General features: G+C 31.3%; 6 protein-coding genes and 1 long non-coding RNA gene across 7 annotated transcripts in view; 3 read left to right on the top strand and 4 right to left on the bottom strand.

The window, feature by feature from the left end:
• LOC135193335 (uncharacterized) overlaps positions 1-18747 on the bottom strand; it is a 375120-nt gene that overhangs the window by 202635 nt on the left and 153738 nt on the right. The gene's annotated exons all lie outside the window — the stretch shown is intronic.
• LOC113393336 (cuticle protein 19-like) lies at positions 1135-3095 on the top strand. The gene is made up of 4 exons (XM_026630157.2): positions 1135-1284; positions 1664-1831; positions 1978-2144; positions 2811-3095. The coding sequence occupies exons 1-4, from the start codon at positions 1273-1275 to the stop codon at positions 2866-2868; spliced, it is 405 nt and encodes a 134-aa protein (XP_026485942.2). The 5' UTR covers positions 1135-1272; the 3' UTR covers positions 2869-3095.
• Positions 4551-5645, top strand: LOC113393286 (adult-specific cuticular protein ACP-20-like). Its single transcript, XM_064215137.1, has 4 exons — positions 4551-4562; positions 4687-4893; positions 4984-5150; positions 5446-5645. The coding sequence occupies exons 1-4, from the start codon at positions 4551-4553 to the stop codon at positions 5507-5509; spliced, it is 450 nt and encodes a 149-aa protein (XP_064071207.1). The 3' UTR covers positions 5510-5645.
• Positions 6248-7382, bottom strand: LOC135193333 (cuticle protein 19-like). Its single transcript, XM_064215197.1, has 4 exons — positions 7327-7382; positions 7078-7221; positions 6591-6757; positions 6248-6400 (listed from the first exon to the last, which is right to left on the bottom strand). The coding sequence occupies exons 1-4, from the start codon at positions 7336-7338 to the stop codon at positions 6343-6345; spliced, it is 381 nt and encodes a 126-aa protein (XP_064071267.1). The 5' UTR covers positions 7339-7382; the 3' UTR covers positions 6248-6342.
• LOC135193299 (cuticle protein 19-like) lies at positions 10957-11781 on the bottom strand. Its single transcript, XM_064215196.1, has 4 exons — positions 11747-11781; positions 11514-11657; positions 11181-11347; positions 10957-11077 (listed from the first exon to the last, which is right to left on the bottom strand). Exons 1-4 carry the CDS (start codon positions 11756-11758, stop codon positions 11020-11022), a joined length of 381 nt encoding a protein of 126 aa, XP_064071266.1. The 5' UTR covers positions 11759-11781; the 3' UTR covers positions 10957-11019.
• LOC113393339 (cuticle protein 7-like) lies at positions 15030-16307 on the bottom strand. Its single transcript, XM_026630160.2, has 4 exons — positions 16259-16307; positions 16002-16142; positions 15745-15911; positions 15030-15127 (listed from the first exon to the last, which is right to left on the bottom strand). The coding sequence occupies exons 1-4, from the start codon at positions 16268-16270 to the stop codon at positions 15070-15072; spliced, it is 378 nt and encodes a 125-aa protein (XP_026485945.2). The 5' UTR covers positions 16271-16307; the 3' UTR covers positions 15030-15069.
• LOC135193332 (cuticle protein 19-like) lies at positions 17454-18227 on the top strand. The gene is made up of 4 exons (XM_064215195.1): positions 17454-17490; positions 17599-17742; positions 17849-18015; positions 18108-18227. Exons 1-4 carry the CDS (start codon positions 17479-17481, stop codon positions 18163-18165), a joined length of 381 nt encoding a protein of 126 aa, XP_064071265.1. The 5' UTR covers positions 17454-17478; the 3' UTR covers positions 18166-18227.

Below are 18747 nucleotides of genomic sequence, written 5' to 3'. Positions count from 1 at the left end.
ATTTTTGCATAAAATAATTATGTACAATCATGACAGAATGACAGAACGGATCCGAATGAAATTTGGAGGTAGAGGTTTTCTGGAGTAGGTATTAGGCTTCTTTTATCCTGGAAAATGTACCTACCAACTGCAACCTAGCCACTCCACCTCTCCCCTAACAATCGTGTGAAGCCGAAGGCCGAAACTAGTAATGATATAAATTACATAGGTACATTTATTGTTAACACTATTATAACAATTTTAATGAATTCGAATAGCTTCTATCAATAAGTATGTGTATGTATGTAAATTATTATTATAAATGGTCTCGGTGAAAAAGATACACGTTTTTTAAACAAAAGAAATAATTTAGCCTTATTTTATAAGATAAAACACACTGCGCATAAATTTGAATAAATATATCTAAGATTACCTCCTAATCATTTACAACTATGATAGCCATTCTAAAATTGAGACTAACCAATTACGCCGGATATATTATAATGCACAAATATGTGCGTAAACACAGGTTCATTATCAATTTCCGCACTTACACAATAATGAGATGGAAATTCCAAAACGACACGAAAGAGTTCCAAACGTAGGACCAACAGTTTCAAGTGCTGTCCGACCCACGGGAGTACACACTTAAAACTTCCGGTATGCTATTGAGAATCATTAACTAATAATTAATTAATCTTGTAAGAATATTGAAATAAAAAATAAATGTATATTTCAATTATATAACGTTAGTTCCTGATTTTTGCAATGCACATTCAGTAATAAATAAGTAATTAATTTTTTTTTTTTAATAATTCAGAAAGCGTTAAAGTTCATCGGTTCGTAGTCTTAAATAATTAAATAGCGTAAATAATATAATTGTTTAAGATCGTTAATGGCTATCGGGTTAATCACGAAACATAACTAAACCACTGGTGCATAAAATTATAGATAAATATGTGAGATAATGTGTTACTAAAACTGTAAAGAATTTGATTACAATATCGTTAAGAAAATATTTCTTAATTTTAATTTAACTAACTGCTTATTAAAGCTCGATATAACGGTAATTGTATTGCGGGGACAGTCACTATAACCATTTTACGAAACGCTCGCAAATTCTATATACGTAAACACAGAATGCAATATTTTTAACTAGCAATTAGTTTTAGTGAAATCAATAAACCTCCGCTAGTTACCCTTGTGGCTGATATATAAAACATGAGTTTTAGTTAAAATATTATCAGTTAAATTCTTGAGTTAGAGACGTGAACAATACGTAAATACATAAAAATGTTCGCTAAGGTAAAATATTTTTTTTCTATTCTTTCAATTGTGATATCCTTATTTTGGAATTGTATTATCAAGTTATGTGAGTTTTTTAAAGTAATATATGTTTTAAAAGATGTTACTGTTTGGGTTTTCAAATTCAAACGGATATTAACGGTTTTTTATACGTCCATTTTGATAGTTTTCAATATCAATTATCGTTTATATTATTGTGTTATTTAAAGGGCAACCTAGAGCCAGTGTCTGAAAACGTATTAATAAAATATAAGGAAGGAATAACTTCCTAAAGTTGTATTGGCAATTTTTATAAAAGTAAAGTGACAATGTTTTTATTTAGAACCATACCAAATCAATAAGCAAGAAGATATTCATAAATGTTGCTTTAAATTCACAGGTGTTGTGCTTCGCTGCCCTCGTTACGATTGCCGTGGCTCAATATGGCCACGGACATGGATCTGCTTACTCGTCACAGCACATCTCCCGTCACGACGGACATCCTGAAATCGTACATGGTCATGGGGGCTATGAACACGGTCACGGTCATGGCCATATCGACTACTATGTAAGTCATTATATTTAATAATAATTCTAACATTTAACATATGTACGTATCATTATTTGTAATACCTCTATGTTGATGAACGAATTTTGAGTTTATATATGATTATCAAATTGATTCTTTAATGTTACTCATTGGTATGTTTTTAGGCGTATCCCAAATACGATTTCGAATACAAAGTAGAAGACCACCACACCGGCGATATCAAGTCTCAACACGAGAGCCGCGACGGTGACAATGTGAAGGGTTACTACGCTCTTCACCAACCCGATGGTTCTGAAAGGACAGTTCACTACCATGGTGATCACCACTCTGGGTAAGTGTTTAGCATCTGATTTATTAGTAGCGCTCAGCACAACTCAACCCTACAGTTATCAAAATATAATATTTTTTGTATTATTAATAACATGTATTATTAATAATACAAAAATTATAGGTATTCAACCGTTTTCAATTAAATAGTCACTGGATCGGAGCATAGGTAACCCAAGGTGATCGCTTCATTTAATTTGTCTTGTTTTATTTATTGGTAAAAAGACAAATTTCTATTTATAGGATACTGTATAAGTGACTTATTTGATCGACTTTATTCATAAATATTGTATTGCTAGAAGAATTTACTCCACGGTTATTATTAAAACAATTACAAGGTAGAAAGCTGTGAAATCTAGGTTGGTCTAAGTCCGTAAATGTAATTTTATTTAATTGATGATTTTTATAGTTTCCTATAATTGAGCAATAGAATAGAGCAACAATCGTTGAAAATAATTGCAAGTTTGACACTGTGATTTAATATATAAATGAGATGTGTTTGTTATAAAATGCATATATGTTAATTCAAGAGCTTGCATTCATTGTCCAAATATTTATAATAAGAAATAAAACATAGCTTTAAATTATTAAAAATACATTCAAAAAATTTATTATTATTACTTGTTGGTAACAAGAACATGTTTTCAAACAGACTTTTCATTAATTTCAGCTTCCACGCCGACGTAAAATACGATACGCACCATCTCGTCCCGAAACATCATCATTAAGCGTTGAGGATTATTTACGATAAGCGTCCTGTGATCTTTTAACAATATTTTTTTGTATTTTATTGTATAAATGTTGTTATTGATATTTTCTTCTTGAATCTTGCTAATTTAATACTACTTTTGTTGCTGCTTTTAGTCCTTCCTTGTTGTTTCAGTTGTTACAAAGTGATATTGTAGGTAAAATGAACATGATTGGACTCTGTAAATAAAATTCACTTTCTTTTATATTTCTATTTGTTTTATTATTAAGATTTAAGAAAAAAGTAACCCCCATTAAACAAATAATTGATCAAACATATAAGATTAATACCAAAAAAATATTATATTAAAAAATAATGGAAAACAAAATGAAAGAAATATGCTTATGCATTACAAATTGACGTTTATTTATAATTATTCTGTCTGTATAGTCTGATTAATTCTTAATTCCTTCAGGCATTAAGTGCGCCTTTTGTCCCATTTATTTTGTGGTGGTCAATAAAGTATGTAAATAAATAAAATAAATAAACAAGTCAACAAGCAAGCATATATTATATATTAATAGGGTAAGCGCTTAACTTACCCGCTGATGTTTTTTTTATAATGTTGCCCACTTCAAAAATCGTAGCGACAACAATATTAAAAACTACAATACCTAATACAACGTTACCCACGTAGTACAAAATAATCTTAATATATCTTCTTATAGCATTATGAACTCTAGGTGTATTTTATTAAACTCACAATATTATTACTCTTTTTATATCACGATTAGTATTTCTCGTATACGAATGTACAATCGAATTTATTTATTTTTTATATTATTAATAAAGGTACATGTACGAATTATTATATTTTTTATTGACTATAATTATCATTGGTCTATTGCTCTAGTTTATAAGGATGTTGATTCCAAAGTCTTAGCTTCAAACTCCAGTTCTTCGATTCGTTTTTGTCGACAGTTCGAGTCGAAAAATAAGTTATTTGATTTTTCAGTCAAGTAATTCTGCTGCCCAGTATTTGAAATATTGTTTACACCACGGAAAGCACGTAACGCTATTGGAGCTTTTGGACCTCTTAACCCTTAATAGGGCACAGGGAACTATATTCCCACCCTCCCAAGATATCTAAATTCCCAAATATTTTTGAAATGGCAACTTTTTAGGTCGTATTTATTACACAAAAATAATCTTCGATAAATACATTTCATTATTTTCAGTTCCAATGATTTATATATTAATAATTATATATTTATATTTTATAAACATTGATATCCAACATGACTCAAGAATATATTCGTAAGCCATGAAGAACAGATTTTTAGTTCTGCCCGATTAAGGGTTAACAGTCGTTTCAGATTTCCGTCTCGTGGATTATGAGAAGGGATTGAGATCGCAGATGCACTCGTTTGTGTTTTATTCTTTTAGAATGGCGACTGCTATTGACATCAGCTAGGAGGGCGTAGATTTTATACCTATTTATAATTTGGTGTTTTAGACAAAGCGATTATATGATTAATCATGAAACGTATTGCACTTTTACAATATGTTTCAAGGTCATTTTTATTTTATTCGATACAGTAAACTCGAAATAAAAACTCACTTCGATTAGTTACGCCTGATAGAACCTATATATAAGGAATGCATTTTACTGAAAAATCATGAGAAACATTAAATCGTAATCACGGACTTAAACTTACTAAAATGTATTCGAAGGTAATTTGTCGACCAAATTAATCAAAGTGATAGTGATATAATTTCATTTTATACAAAATAGCTAAAGCATCATTTTTCGTAAATATTCAATGTGTAAGTAAAGATTATTTTAAAACTTTTTTAGATCCTTTACTTCGTGGTTTTCCTTGCGGCCGTCGTAGCTGATGACCATGATCACGGACATGGATTTGCGTATTCGTCACAGCATATTTCTCGTTACGATGGCCATCCCGAAATTATACACATTCATGGTGGTCATGGCGGCCCACATGATCATGAAGGGGAAGGTGGACACGGAGATGAGCACGGTCATGGAGACATTGATTACTATGTAAGTCAACAAAATATTTATACTATGTTTTACGATACTTAAGTGACCGTCAAGTGTCCTGCTTTTTATAAACTCATGTTTACTTTTCAGACTCATCCACAATATAAATTTGCGTACGTAGTTAAAGACCATCATACTGGTGATAAAAAATCTCAACACGAGAGTCGCGACGGGGACGTGGTGAAGGGCGTGTACTCGCTGCAGCAACCAGACGGCTCCGAAAGAACCGTGCACTACCATAGCGACCACCACACTGGGTGAGCTTATGTGATATTTAATTACAAATTAGGGACATTAATGACATATTTATCATTTATAATGTTTTGTTCATTTGTTAGCTAATGTTCACTTTCAGCCATTACATTGGCTCTGGAAGAAAATTGATATACTATTCCTTACATCATGAATTTACATTCAACTATAAAACCTATATTTGTTATAATGAACTGATGTGTTCATAAAATATGAATTTTTGTTAGTATTGTACTACCCCTAAAATCTATTTTGATTACGTTTTTATATTTTAATCTTTATCTAAATACTGTACTGCAGGTTTAATGCCGATGTGAAATACGACACCTACCACGTCGTTTCAGAAAACCATCATCACCACTAGTAGAAAAATGATCCTTATAATGTAAATTATTAATTATCAATCAAGTTCCAGGCTTAAATATAATCTTAAACATATTTTGAATTGTTTTACTGTCAATGATTGTATTTAATAAAAAACACCTTTTTTATAAATATTCATCACAAATATAAAAATAAAAATATTGATCAATTAGTACTTGTTTGATTTTAAATTGAACTACATTCATAAAATAAAACACCAAAAGGTTATTCAAGACTAACTGAAATAGCAATAACTTATGAATCATTATCTTTCATTTTAAATTTTCACTTTAGAGTCAGTAAATCTTTTGTTCTACAACAGGATCCCAGAAAGCGTTCAATATACTTCTGTTATCAAATTAAAAAAAAATGTTAAGGAAGGTTATTATGGAATCAGTCAGTTTATGATTAGCACACCTTGGGAATGAAACGATCGCCTTCTGGCTATTTCTTTTCATATTTAATATATTATGTAAATAATAAAACTGACAAAAAAAGGACCCGCTGAGTTTCAGATTAGATGAGTGAGATTATACATTTTATTGATATATAATGCTTTTTTACCCAAGTATATCATATAGTATGAGGTAATAAATCTAATATCTTATTATACTAATAACTGATTTCTATAATTATGATAAGCTGCTTTTATGTAGGATCTCACTCCGTATCTCCCTCGTCAAATGTCAATAACTTATTTATTTATGACATCACCAACAAAATACTCACGTATACATATCAGACATTTGTTATGATATGGTAGAGTAAAGAAAGCTTAAAATAAAATCAAAACGATTCAATAACTACATAGTTTATTGATAAATATACACTGGTTTAGTAAAAATGCTTAGGGACGACATGATGCGTATCGTATTTTACATCAGCGTGGAATCTGCAAATAAAATTATACATTAATTCCAAATGTTGTTTTATTTTAATACAAAATATATCACGAAGTTTAACTTTTTATTACGATACAAGAGAAAAGTTATAAAGGTAAAAAAATACGCCCTTACTACTTTTTCATAAAAATATATTTCATGATTATAACTATAAATTAAAATAAGAAAGCTTCTACTTACCCAGTGTGGTGGTCACCGTGGTAGTGCACAGTTCTCTCGGAGCCGTCTGGTTGGTGCAGCGAGTACACGCCCTTCACCACGTCACCGTCGCGACTCTCGTGTTGATACTTCATGTCACCCGTATGGTGATCCTCTACTTTGTAGTCGAACGTGTACTTAGGATGTGTCTGAAATTGACCATATTAACATCACCAAATTCGCTCCTACATAGCTTCTTAAAAACGATACGCACCAGCTAATGATAAGGAATAAAACTAATTTCTCATATTTTCACAATCAAAAATAATATAATATATTTAATAGAATAGTTACAGTTATCGACGATTCTTATTCAAATGTAAATAAAGTATCGTGATATTATCTAAGTATCGCGGTCACCTTAGTCAATATTCCATTATTGTAAAAATGGAGACGAAAGGTTTAAAGTTAAATGGGCTTTGCCTTGCAAAACTTGCTTGCGAGCCTGTTTTTCCATTAATATACTTACGTGGTAGTCTACATGATGACTGTGAACATTGACGATTTCGGGATGTCCGTCATGACGAGAGATGTGTTGTGACGAGTATGCCGCTCCGTGCCCGTAGCCGTATTGGGCTACGGCGACAGCGACGACGGCAAAAAAACACAGTACCTGTGATATTACATTGATTATATTATATATTTTCTATAATTAACTTACAATTTTTAAAGGCGGTGTAGTAATAAAAAATGTAAAACATTAAATCTTGTTATATACCTTAGAAAACATTTTTTTCTGTTATGACTATTCTCAACAGTCGCCAGTCAAGTGATACATATCAATAACATGTCAATTATTTTATACTACCTCTAACGATCGAAACCAATAACAATGTAGTAATTAAATGCACCGACATATGTATAACCCTGGATTAGATATGGTCAATTCACAGACATTAAACTAAATCAATTTTGAGTTCGATTTTGTCTCTTAATTTCAGTTACCTTACTAAAATAGCATTATTACTTTAGTACGATATGGATACAATTAGATGGCATAAATTTGTAATTAATAAGAACCTAAAGTAAGTTTTATCACAGAAAATCATCTGATTTTTTCACATTACGGCACTCAATTTCAAAACCTAGTTATTTCAAATTGATATCATAAACATTTAAGAATGTTCCTTCCCGCAATACTTTCCGATTTATTCACCTTTTAAATGTATAATTTTGTTTTGTACTATCCCGTTTTATTAGTGTCATTTTCAACAGCCTTGTTTGTCTTGTTGCTAATTTATGAGAATATCTCAAAGGCGTGGATTCAAACATAGGTTATTAAAAGTTATTTTATGTTTGTAGACCGATCTGATTTTTATTTTTTTGTAGCTATTGTCGAGGATAAATTTTATCAATTTTCACATTTCGATTATTATGTGAACTATCTTAAATGAATCAATCATTATGCTTTATTTTAATATGTACTCGTATCAATCAAGGTCATCACTAGTATATAATTATTGCCATTTTTAAAAACGCAATAATAAATTAATAGCAATAGTGAATTATAATGATGAATGAAATCATAATATTCTGCTCTTCATAATCAATTTCAATTCTAACTTGTCAGTTATCACGGAAATAATTGTAAGCAAATATTGAATATTCTAGAAGCTAAAAGATATAATATGTTATTGTATTTACCCTGGTTGTCAATGCATTGCAGGCCAATTGATTATTTATGCTTCTTACTGTATAAAAAAATAGTGTATATGTTTTCACATAAAAATAAAAATAAAATGGAAGCCGCGCTGTGGACCATTATTGCTTCCATTTTATTTTTTCTTTTACAGAACAGTAGTACAGAACACGAGAATATTAACCAAAGCGGGCTAAAACCCAGTACAGCAAGTACCACTGAATTTTTATGTGTTTTATTTGTTTATAATTCGTATAGTTCTTGGCGGTGATACACAACATCATGAGAAACCCTGTATGTCTCTGATGACAAATTTGCCAAACGTGTATCTCCGGGTCGCAATACAGCATCATGATGACCGTGCAAAGGTCCCACGAATGTAGAGACTGTTACTATTATCAAACATATTAAACAAAAATTGTTTAATTGACGTAAATATACAGCAAAACCTATAATAACATTTCGAGGTATAAGTTCACTAGCTTACCGTTGGCGGCTATACTACTGCATATATATATATATACAAAATAAATAGACTGTATGATATTTAATAAAACAATAAATAAATATTGGACAACATCACATACATTACATCTGATCCCAATGTAAGTAGCTAAAGCACATGTGTTATGGAAAATCAGAAGTAACGACGGCACCACAAACACCAAGACCCAATACAACATAGAAAACGAATGAACTTTTTCTACATCGACTCGGCAGGGAATCGAACCCGGGACCTCGGAGTGGCGTACCCATGAAAACCGGTGTACACACTACTCGGCCACGGAGGTCGTCATTTAATTTAATAAAACCATAATTACACACAGTTAAAATTTATTTTTCTTTCCATTACCTGTTCGCATTACATACTGATATAATAAGGCTCTTTTCGTACCTAGAAATACCTAGTACCTAGAACAGGCTAACCTCTGTAAAATAAACCTCTATATACTCTATCCCAACCACAAGAGGAGAAACGCCAAACAAACAACATTTGACAGCAAATTGGCGCGATATCATGGGTCGAGCTTGATTAATCTATGATATTCACTATGGATTCGAAAAAATGGCGTTTTGAAAGTCGACGAAATTGTTATCGGAATTTTGGAGTGGAATTTTAAAGTGGAAATAAGTAGTTAAGTGCAATAGTGTTGTATTATAAATAAGATATTTTAATCATAAATTCCTAGTAGTGCACAATATAGGTGAGTTATTAGCAATTCTTTTTTTCCTACTTCCAATGGAATATGCTATATGTACGAATGACACTTTCATATTTGATCATCATAACAAAGTCAGCTTGACTTCTGATCGGTCCATGTTGAAGTCTCTTGAATTTAATAGCGTATTTAAAATATATGAAGGACTTTTTTCATATAATAAGCAGTCACAGTTCTCCCCTTGATAATAAAACTCATTGAAAACGGTTTTAATAAACGTGTCAAAAAGGACATATCTACATTCCAATTAAATTGGAACATTTTATTTAAATAAATTATATTTTAATACCAAATAAAAAGTCCATCTTTTTGTATCCTTAAATATAAATATATATTAGCATTTTAGTCCTGAATAAAAGCAGAGCTGAACTTATTCCAGCTTTATTCTTTCTCTTTTATAGTACATTCAATAAATGGATGACTTTTAGCCCAGCTATATAAAGCCAGAAGGTTATAAATAATATCGTTTTCTTTGTTTGTGCTATTATATAATTATATTATAAAGCTTAAGGTAAGTTTTTGACAATCTTATAGTCTTTTATTATTCTTTTATATATTTTAGGGTCATAAATAAAAAAAAAATGTTTATCGAATTAAAAACATTCTCCACAAGCTCTTTGTTGCCTTAAGCATAACTTATTAATGGAGCTGGACTCCTAGCTGAAGATCGCATGTTTGAATTCGGCCATAACCCCTAAGTTTTCATGTACTTATTTAGTTTTTTTATAACATCACGTGAATGAAATATCATAAGAAAACTATTTAAAATCAAGGTGTAATAAAATTCTTCGAGATATCTATCCACCAATCTGTATTGGAACGTACAAACGTCTACATCATCTCCTTTCGAATTGTCAATTTACAGACCTATATTTAAAATAAAGCTACCGGTTCAGAATGTAGAATCTACCGAGAAGAACAAGAAAGAAACTCAGTAGAAATGAAAGCACTTGCCTATTCTTCACTTACTTTTACATAACAATATGACTTATATAATCATTAGCCGTACTTTGGTATTTATTATTTTATCATCAGAGAAAAAAGTATAAAACTTAAATGGAATAAAAACAGCATTAGACTTTATACCTTTAAAATATCTAAAAAATGCCCTGTGAGAAAAGTAAAGCTATAAATACTGGGACTAATACTGTCATAATGAAAGTAATTAAGCCGAGAGCCGAGCCGAGATGGCCCAGTGGTTAGGATTTCGGGTTCAGACCCAGGCAGGCACCACTGAAGTTTCATGTGCTTAATTTGTGTTTATAATTCATCTCGTACTCGGCGGTGAAGGAAAACATCGTGAGGAAACCTGCAAGTGTCTAATTTCAACGAAATTCTGCCACATTTGTATTCCACCAGCCCGATTTGGAGCAGCGTGGTGGAATATGCTGCAACCCTTTTCCTCAAAGGGAGAGGAGGCCTTAGCCCAGCAGTGGGAAGTTTACAGGCTGCTAATGAAAGTAATTAATGTAAATAAAATTCATTTATCAATAATTGGAATTTTTTTATTTACAACATACGGTTAATTAGACTGACACAATCATGACTTCATTTAATAATGATGCTTCGGAACGATATGATGAGTATCGTATTTCACGTCAGCATGGAATCTGCGAAAAAATTACAAAATAGTTATATTTATAAGTTGTCTTATAAAATACTGTAGAATATATTTTATTTAAGTAAATTTATTTAATTGAAGTTTTTCCTCACCCGGTGTGGTGGTCACCGTGGTAGTGCACGGTCCGCTCAGATCCGTCCGGTTGGTGCAGCGAGTACACGCCCTTCACCACGTCACCGTCGCGACTCTCGTGTTGAGACTTCATGTCACCCGTGTGGTGATCCTCCACTTTGTACTCGAAGGTATACTTAGGGTGTGTCTAACATAGAATAAAATATTTTTATAAAAAACTTAAGAGAAAATTATATAAAATACTCGATTAAAATAAGTCTCTCTTGCATCAAGCGATCTATACAGTGATAAAATATCATTTAGATATTTTATTAATATAACTAAAATTGTTTTAAAAACATAATGATAATTACAGAGTAGTCCATTTGATGACCGTGCACGTTCACTATGTCAGGATGTCCGTCGTGACGAGAGATGTGTTGAGACGAGTAAGCTGCTCCGTGTTCATAGCCGTATTGCGCTACAGCAACAGCGACAACAGCCAGGAAAATCACGACCTTTTTAAATTAAACCAAATTTAAAAGATATTCTCCGGAACAAAAATTAAAGATATATTTTTTTATATCGAGGAAAATTCAAGTAGTACCTTAGAAAACATTTTGTAACAAAGTTGTACAGTAAACTGATACGAAAAATATATGATTCGCATGTTTTATATTCACATTAATTGTCGGAACAAATCGTATAATTGTCAGATCATGTGTTAAATTGTAATAACAATGTAGAAATAATAAAAACATATTATAAACCCATTAAGAAAAAATCCACTTGAAGCTGAGAATACGAAATATTAAATAAAAGGTGCAAGAAATTCTACTTATTAATAATAAAATAATAATAATTCAGAAGTTTTTCATATTACACCACTTTAAAAAAAAATATTTTATTGGTGATAGGGTTATTTGAAAGTATTCCTGCGTAATATTAAATTCTAAGGTATCACAGCAATATTACTATTAATAATATTATTCATTATTAATAATATTCATTTAAGCATAAATGAGCACTAGTAACTACTTGTACATCAGGCATGATTGAATACCTCAGTTGGTTAATATTATTTACAGTGCCAACATAAAAATAGTGTACATTACGTACACAATTTTTCACAAATGGTATTAAAAATATATCTTCATCTTTAATAATAGTAATGAAAATATTGTCCAGACTGATTTCGTTCACGGCGAAATATCATGCGAATATATTACAGACGATTATTATATCATTTTCTTTATTTTTCTCATCCATTGATCGATAACCAAGTCCAATTGTTCACTAAAACCTTTTCGATGATTGTCCGTGACACGAATCGAAAAACGTGCGAGATAGTTACAGAAATGCATCCGCTGTCTCAACAGTCGGCACTGTTTGTTTGTCGGCACACGGATCGGCGATCCACTCGTGGCTCAATCGAGCTCGATGACTACGACGAATACGATTATTGTATCTTTAACAAATGATTTCTAAATACAGATACGAATTTAATCAGAAAATAAATTATAATATTCAAAATAGTTTTAAGGATATACACGGCCTTCGACCTTATTCCGATCAACAAATGGTCGTCTGTAATATCGATAAGATTATTTATGAATATACTTTCTTAATCATCGTCGTCTTTCATATGTGGTTTCCATAATAATATAGAAAAGACATGACTGACTGACCCAAATGATAATAATGATGACGATTTTCACTAAAATCTTCATATTTATGACGTGTAAACAGACAGAAAAACATTACTCTTGCTAATTACTGAGTTATGTAATATTTGTAATATACAAACAAGGTAAAAATAATAATATACAAACGTAACTATATAGGATATTTAATATTAAAGATTACACTATTAAAAATAACAACAACAACAATTATCAACAAAAAAAAATTGTATGTACATTTGATTATGATCACTAACTTTATAAATACTAAAAATAAACGATATTTAGACAGCACTAGTGATGTTGAGCTGGCACTTCATGGCGGGCTTGTCCTTGTCGGCGTATAATTGCGTTGAACCTAAAATATGAATACCATTATTTATAAATAATTATCTCCTTGATCATCATTTGCATGCTTTAGGATAAGATTTCATTGAATTTATCTATAATATTTAGTTATTATAAGTAAAGATTCTTGTTATAAATAAAGCGTCTCACCCGCTGTGTTTATCGGCTGTATATTCTACGCGACGAATGGTACCGTCGGGTTCATGCAGACTGTAAAAACCGTGCACGGCGTCGCCCTCTCGGGTCTCATGCTGGGATTTGATGTCTCCTGTGTGTGGGTCTTGTACGCTATACTCAAAAGCGTAATGTGGAGGAGACTGCAAAACAGTATTTAACAGCGATTAATTTAATATAACAATTAAACAATCAATTCTTTAATGTAGTTAAATCAATTAAGTTCGTACGTAATAATCACGGTGTGAATCGTGATCGGAATTGCTTGCGGATTGTTGGCTTTGCGCATGACTGTGGTGCTGCACGATGTTTTGAGAGGAGAGAGCATGATCGCTGCCATGGCCGTTATCGTGTCCGTATCCGTTCAGCTGCGCGGAAGCAATTGCAGTTGCAACCGCAACTAACAAAATCTATAATAAAAATATAATATATGTTTTACCCGAATAAAATCAAAATATATTTTAAATAATTATCAGTAAATCATTTGAAAATATTATTTAAAATACAAAGCTACCAATAGGTCATAATGTTGACTGTGATCAGATAAAACTGAGAAGAAACTTAATCATTAATCGTTTACTAATTAAATAATATCGATATGTTACGTGTTACAATGGAAAATATTAAATAAATAATACACTTCAATATTTATAAGAAGGATATTTAGAAAAAGGTTTACCTTGAAGAACATCATTGTATGTTGTTAACTTATTAAGAAGTAAATGATTACTGTTAAATAATAATATATTTTTACTCTTTTATACCTGTATCGAGTACATCACAATTCACATAGGATCTCGTAATAAGGCACTATATTATTACATTAATCGAATATAAACCTACTTTCAGTTTTAAACGAATAATTACATTTTTAAACCAGTAATTTGGTTGTACGCTTTATATAGTATAAGGTACACTTTCGATTTTTTTTTTATATTTCCTTAGTAGCTTTATAATTATTGTGCAGTTTTTTTGTATTTCTTTAACACCATTTCAAGTTATTGCTAAAGAAACTTAGGTTAGGTTAGATATTAAAATTCAATTAAATATATTTTTTTATATTAATAAAATGAATATATGATACAGTTGGGTAAATGGCCTACTTAGTGATAAGTGGTCATCACTTCTTAATGAATTTATATTAAATTACCAGTCTTTAAATGTCCACTGTTGTGCTAAGGCATCCCTTTGAGGAGAAGAATTGAAGTTTATTTCACCACGCAGGTCCAATGCGGGCTACACATGTGGCAGAAATCAATTGACATTAGACACATGTAGGTTTCCTCACGATATTTTCCTTTACAGCTGAGCACGAGATGAATTATAAACACAAATTAATCACATGGAAATTCGGTGGTGCTTGTCTGGGCTTGAACCCGCAATATTCAATTAAGATACACTCGTTCTAACCACTGGGCCACCTCGGCTAATATATAAATATACCTATATATCATTTACAAAGTTAAAGCGCCACCGGTATAATATCATACCATTTTTAAGTTTTATCGTTTCTTATTAGAAAATGTATTTTAATACTACTCACGTTATTTAATTCATTCATTAATTAATAATTAATTAATTTTAATTTTTTTATTACTTGCTGTAATAGTAAAATGTCTCAGTATGTATATAATAATGTTTTATCTCCATGATATAAATAAAACTATAATTATGAAAAATAGTTTATTATAGTAAAATTATTTACATGATGTACAAACATCTTGAATTAGTAATGGTACTTCGGGATAACGTGGTGAGTGTCGTATTTCACGTCAGCGTGGAATCTGTAATTTAGAAAATGTCATTTTATATAATATTAAAACTCAAACCAATAAAGTTTTATAAAACTTTAAGAGAATGTATAAAATAGGAAAAAACATTTCTGAAGCCTCACTTTAAGGTTCATGATATAACTAATTTTAATTTTAAACATTCATCAATAAGGTTTATTAAATAATACAATAACTCATAGATAACAAAGTTCATATTGATTGTTTTACATACGGTAGAGGTATTCTGTAAGAAGTAACTCGAAAGTAACCGCAAAACACGAGCGTGAAATATCAAAATGTGATATGCGACATGGACTTTATAAATTATTATAATTATAAAATTTATAGAATACACGTATCAAAATAGCGTATCCCCGTAAGTCTGTTGTGAAGATTTCAAGAATGAGATACGAAATTCTTACAGAATCGCACTGCTGGCCTTTGTTTTTCATTTGAGAAAAGAACTAAAGAGTGTTTTGGCGGTTCTTCTCGATTTGAATCTACATTCCGCATAGGCCGTAGCTGTGCTGTTGCTTTATTATAAGAGTGTACACGAATGAATGATATTTGAATTTTGATTTTACATACCATAAAGCATACATGTATGTTTAAGAGATTTAATTTCTCACCCGGTGTGATGGTCACCGTGGTAGTGCACGGTCCTCTCGGAGCCGTCTGGTTGGTGCAGCGAGTACACGCCCTTCACCACGTCACCGTCGCGAGTCTCGTGTTGAGACTTCATGTCACCCGTGTGATGATCCTCCACTTTGTACTCGAAGGTATACTTAGGGTGCGTCTGGTGATTAACAAAAATATGAGTGTCAATAGAGAATTTGATAGCGAAATTTGTAAAAAAAAAACTAAATAAACAAATTATTATAATTACATAGTAGTCATGGTGACCATGTACATTGACGATTTCAGGATGTCCGTCATGACGAGAGATGTGTTGTGACGAGTACGCTGCTCCGTGTCCATAGCCATATTGGGCTACGGCAACAGCGACGACGGCAAAGAAACACAATACCTGTAATATTATAATTATTATCTATTCTACCTATACGATTATCCATAAAATAATAATTTGAACATTTTCGATTAATTTGTAAATTCATATAAAAATATAGAGTATTTCATAAATACCTGAGACAACATATTTCCAGTGGTGATTATTCTGAAAATATAACAAACAACTGATACTCTTAAAAAAAATGTTCAATCTTTTATATTGCCCGAAACGATCGCTACTAATGGTGGAACAGTCAATAAAATAAATTTAACTGTCATGATATTAGCTACGGATATTGTTTCTATTAATTACTTGGAGTCGAATATTAATTGCAAATTGAAATGATATAGTAAAACAATTATCATAAAACAGTAGCAATTCTTTTTAAATTATCAATTGTCTTGTACTAAAAATAACTATTGGAAAAGAAATTCATAATGATTTACAACACTAAATAAATTATTAAATTAATAAACTAATGAAAATGCTATAAATAAAATAGCAAGAAAATAAAAATAAAATGATTGGGCTCTAAATTTCTTTTCTTTTTTAAATTATTTTTTCTTAATTTTTATTTTTACTACGTTTGAATTAGATTTAAAAAAAAAATATCTTTTAAACAATTTTGTAACATTACCGTCGTAGAGTTCATTGTTTTTTCAAATATATAAAGAGTATTATCTTCTATAGTTATAACTGATATACGCATACTGTGCAATACATGTGTATAAACTATAAAGTAAATTTACAGTGTGTTTAAAGACTTGATATTCTTCCGTCAAAAAGCAATAGGTACTTAGAGGTTATGTGTTCCGATTTGTAAGGTGAGAGAGCCATTTTAACTACAGGCACAAAACATCTTTGTTCGTGTTTAATATTGACAAAAGAGTCATTTTCTGTTTTGCTTAATTATCAAAACTTAATTATTTAGAGAAGAGAAATAACAACGACATAACCCAAAGTAACAGTTTGTAAATGTCCTTGTTGAATAAAAGTCTCTTTTCCTCTTTGGGAGATGGTTAGGCACATATTCCACCACGCTTAGACCTGTTCATGATTACATAGTAGATTTCCTGCACGGCAGAATTCGATGTGCTTGCCCTAGTTTGCGCCCACGATCTTCGATTACGAATCACGAATCTGGGCATGGGCCTACTACTGGCCCATCTCATCTCTAAATAGTTACATTATTTTTATGCTTTAAAAGTATTCTATGCGTGTCATATAAATTTATACTTGATAATTAATAGCATGATCAAACAGTATCGCGATTCGTTCCGATTTTTATTTCTTATATATAAAGGCACGAAAAACATAACTATCATATCAATTCACTGTTTTTGATTTCACAAATATGTTGTCTAAGGTAAAGATATCCATGTGTATCGGACAAAATATCGTTACATTTTGTGTCTCGTAAAAATATAACATTTATTCATTTTAAATAAATACAAAGAAATATTATATTTTACAGGTTGTTATTTTCTTGGCTGTTGTTGCTGTTGCCGTAGCGCAGTATGGCTATGAGCACGGAGCAGCTTACTCGTCTCAACACATCTCACGTCACGATGGACATCCTGAGATTGTGAACGTGCACAGCCATCATAGCGACTATTACGTAATTATTATTATTTTTTATTTATACTATTATGATTACATTTTTGTATAATTAAAATTAAATTGATATCTCATGTCGGATGTAATATTGTTTTATAAAACTTTAGACGCACCCTAAGTACATGTTCGAGTACAAAGTGGAAGATCACCACACGGGTGACATGAAGTCTCAACACGAGACTCGTGACGGTGACGTGGTGAAGGGCGTGTACTCGCTGCACCAACCAGACGGCTCCGAGCGGACCGTGCACTACCACGGTGACCACCACACTGGGTGAGAAAAATCCTTAAATTTATTAATTGATTTTAAAGAATCATAGAAATTTTGAAGAAAATATTTTATTTAACTACTTTGTATTTTTTCAGATTCCACGCTGACGTGAAATATGACACACACCATATTGTTCCGAAGCATCATTATTAAATAAAGAAAATTATTTAATAATTGTAATTAACTAAAAAAATAAATTTTATTTTTCATCAGTAACTGACTTTCATTTACATTTATTAATATTCCAAAAAGATTTTTTTACATTAATGCTTTAATTATATACAAATTTAAAATAGTTACTATACAAGTCATGACCTTGTGGAATGCTGGTAAAAATACTGGCAGCATTTCTTCGTTGAATCGCAATTCCGATTCCGTCTGTAAAAAAATGAACTAGTCTGTCACCAGTGGATGCAATAAGGCTACGTGTACTCTTAATAAAGGTGTTTGCACTATTTCTTATTTTATATATGTATATATTTTTTAAATATAAGTCAAATATATATTGGAAAACCTTGGTTACCACTTGGTGGTAGGGCTTTGTGTAAACCCGTCTGGGTAGTCACCACCCAGGGTGAGTGAGCCAGTGTAATCACAGGCACAAGGGTCATAACATCTTAGTTTCCGAGGTTGGTAGCGCATAGGTGATGTAAGGAATGGTTAATATTTCTTACAGCGCCTTTGTCTATGGGCGGTGATGATCACTTACCATCAGGTGGCCCATATGCTCGTCCG

Source organism: Vanessa tameamea, chromosome 6, assembly GCF_037043105.1.
Source record: "Vanessa tameamea isolate UH-Manoa-2023 chromosome 6, ilVanTame1 primary haplotype, whole genome shotgun sequence".
Taxonomy (NCBI): Eukaryota; Metazoa; Arthropoda; class Insecta; order Lepidoptera; family Nymphalidae; genus Vanessa; species Vanessa tameamea.
Note: the sequence above shows the minus strand (reverse complement) of the source record. Positions and strands in the feature narration are given on the sequence as shown.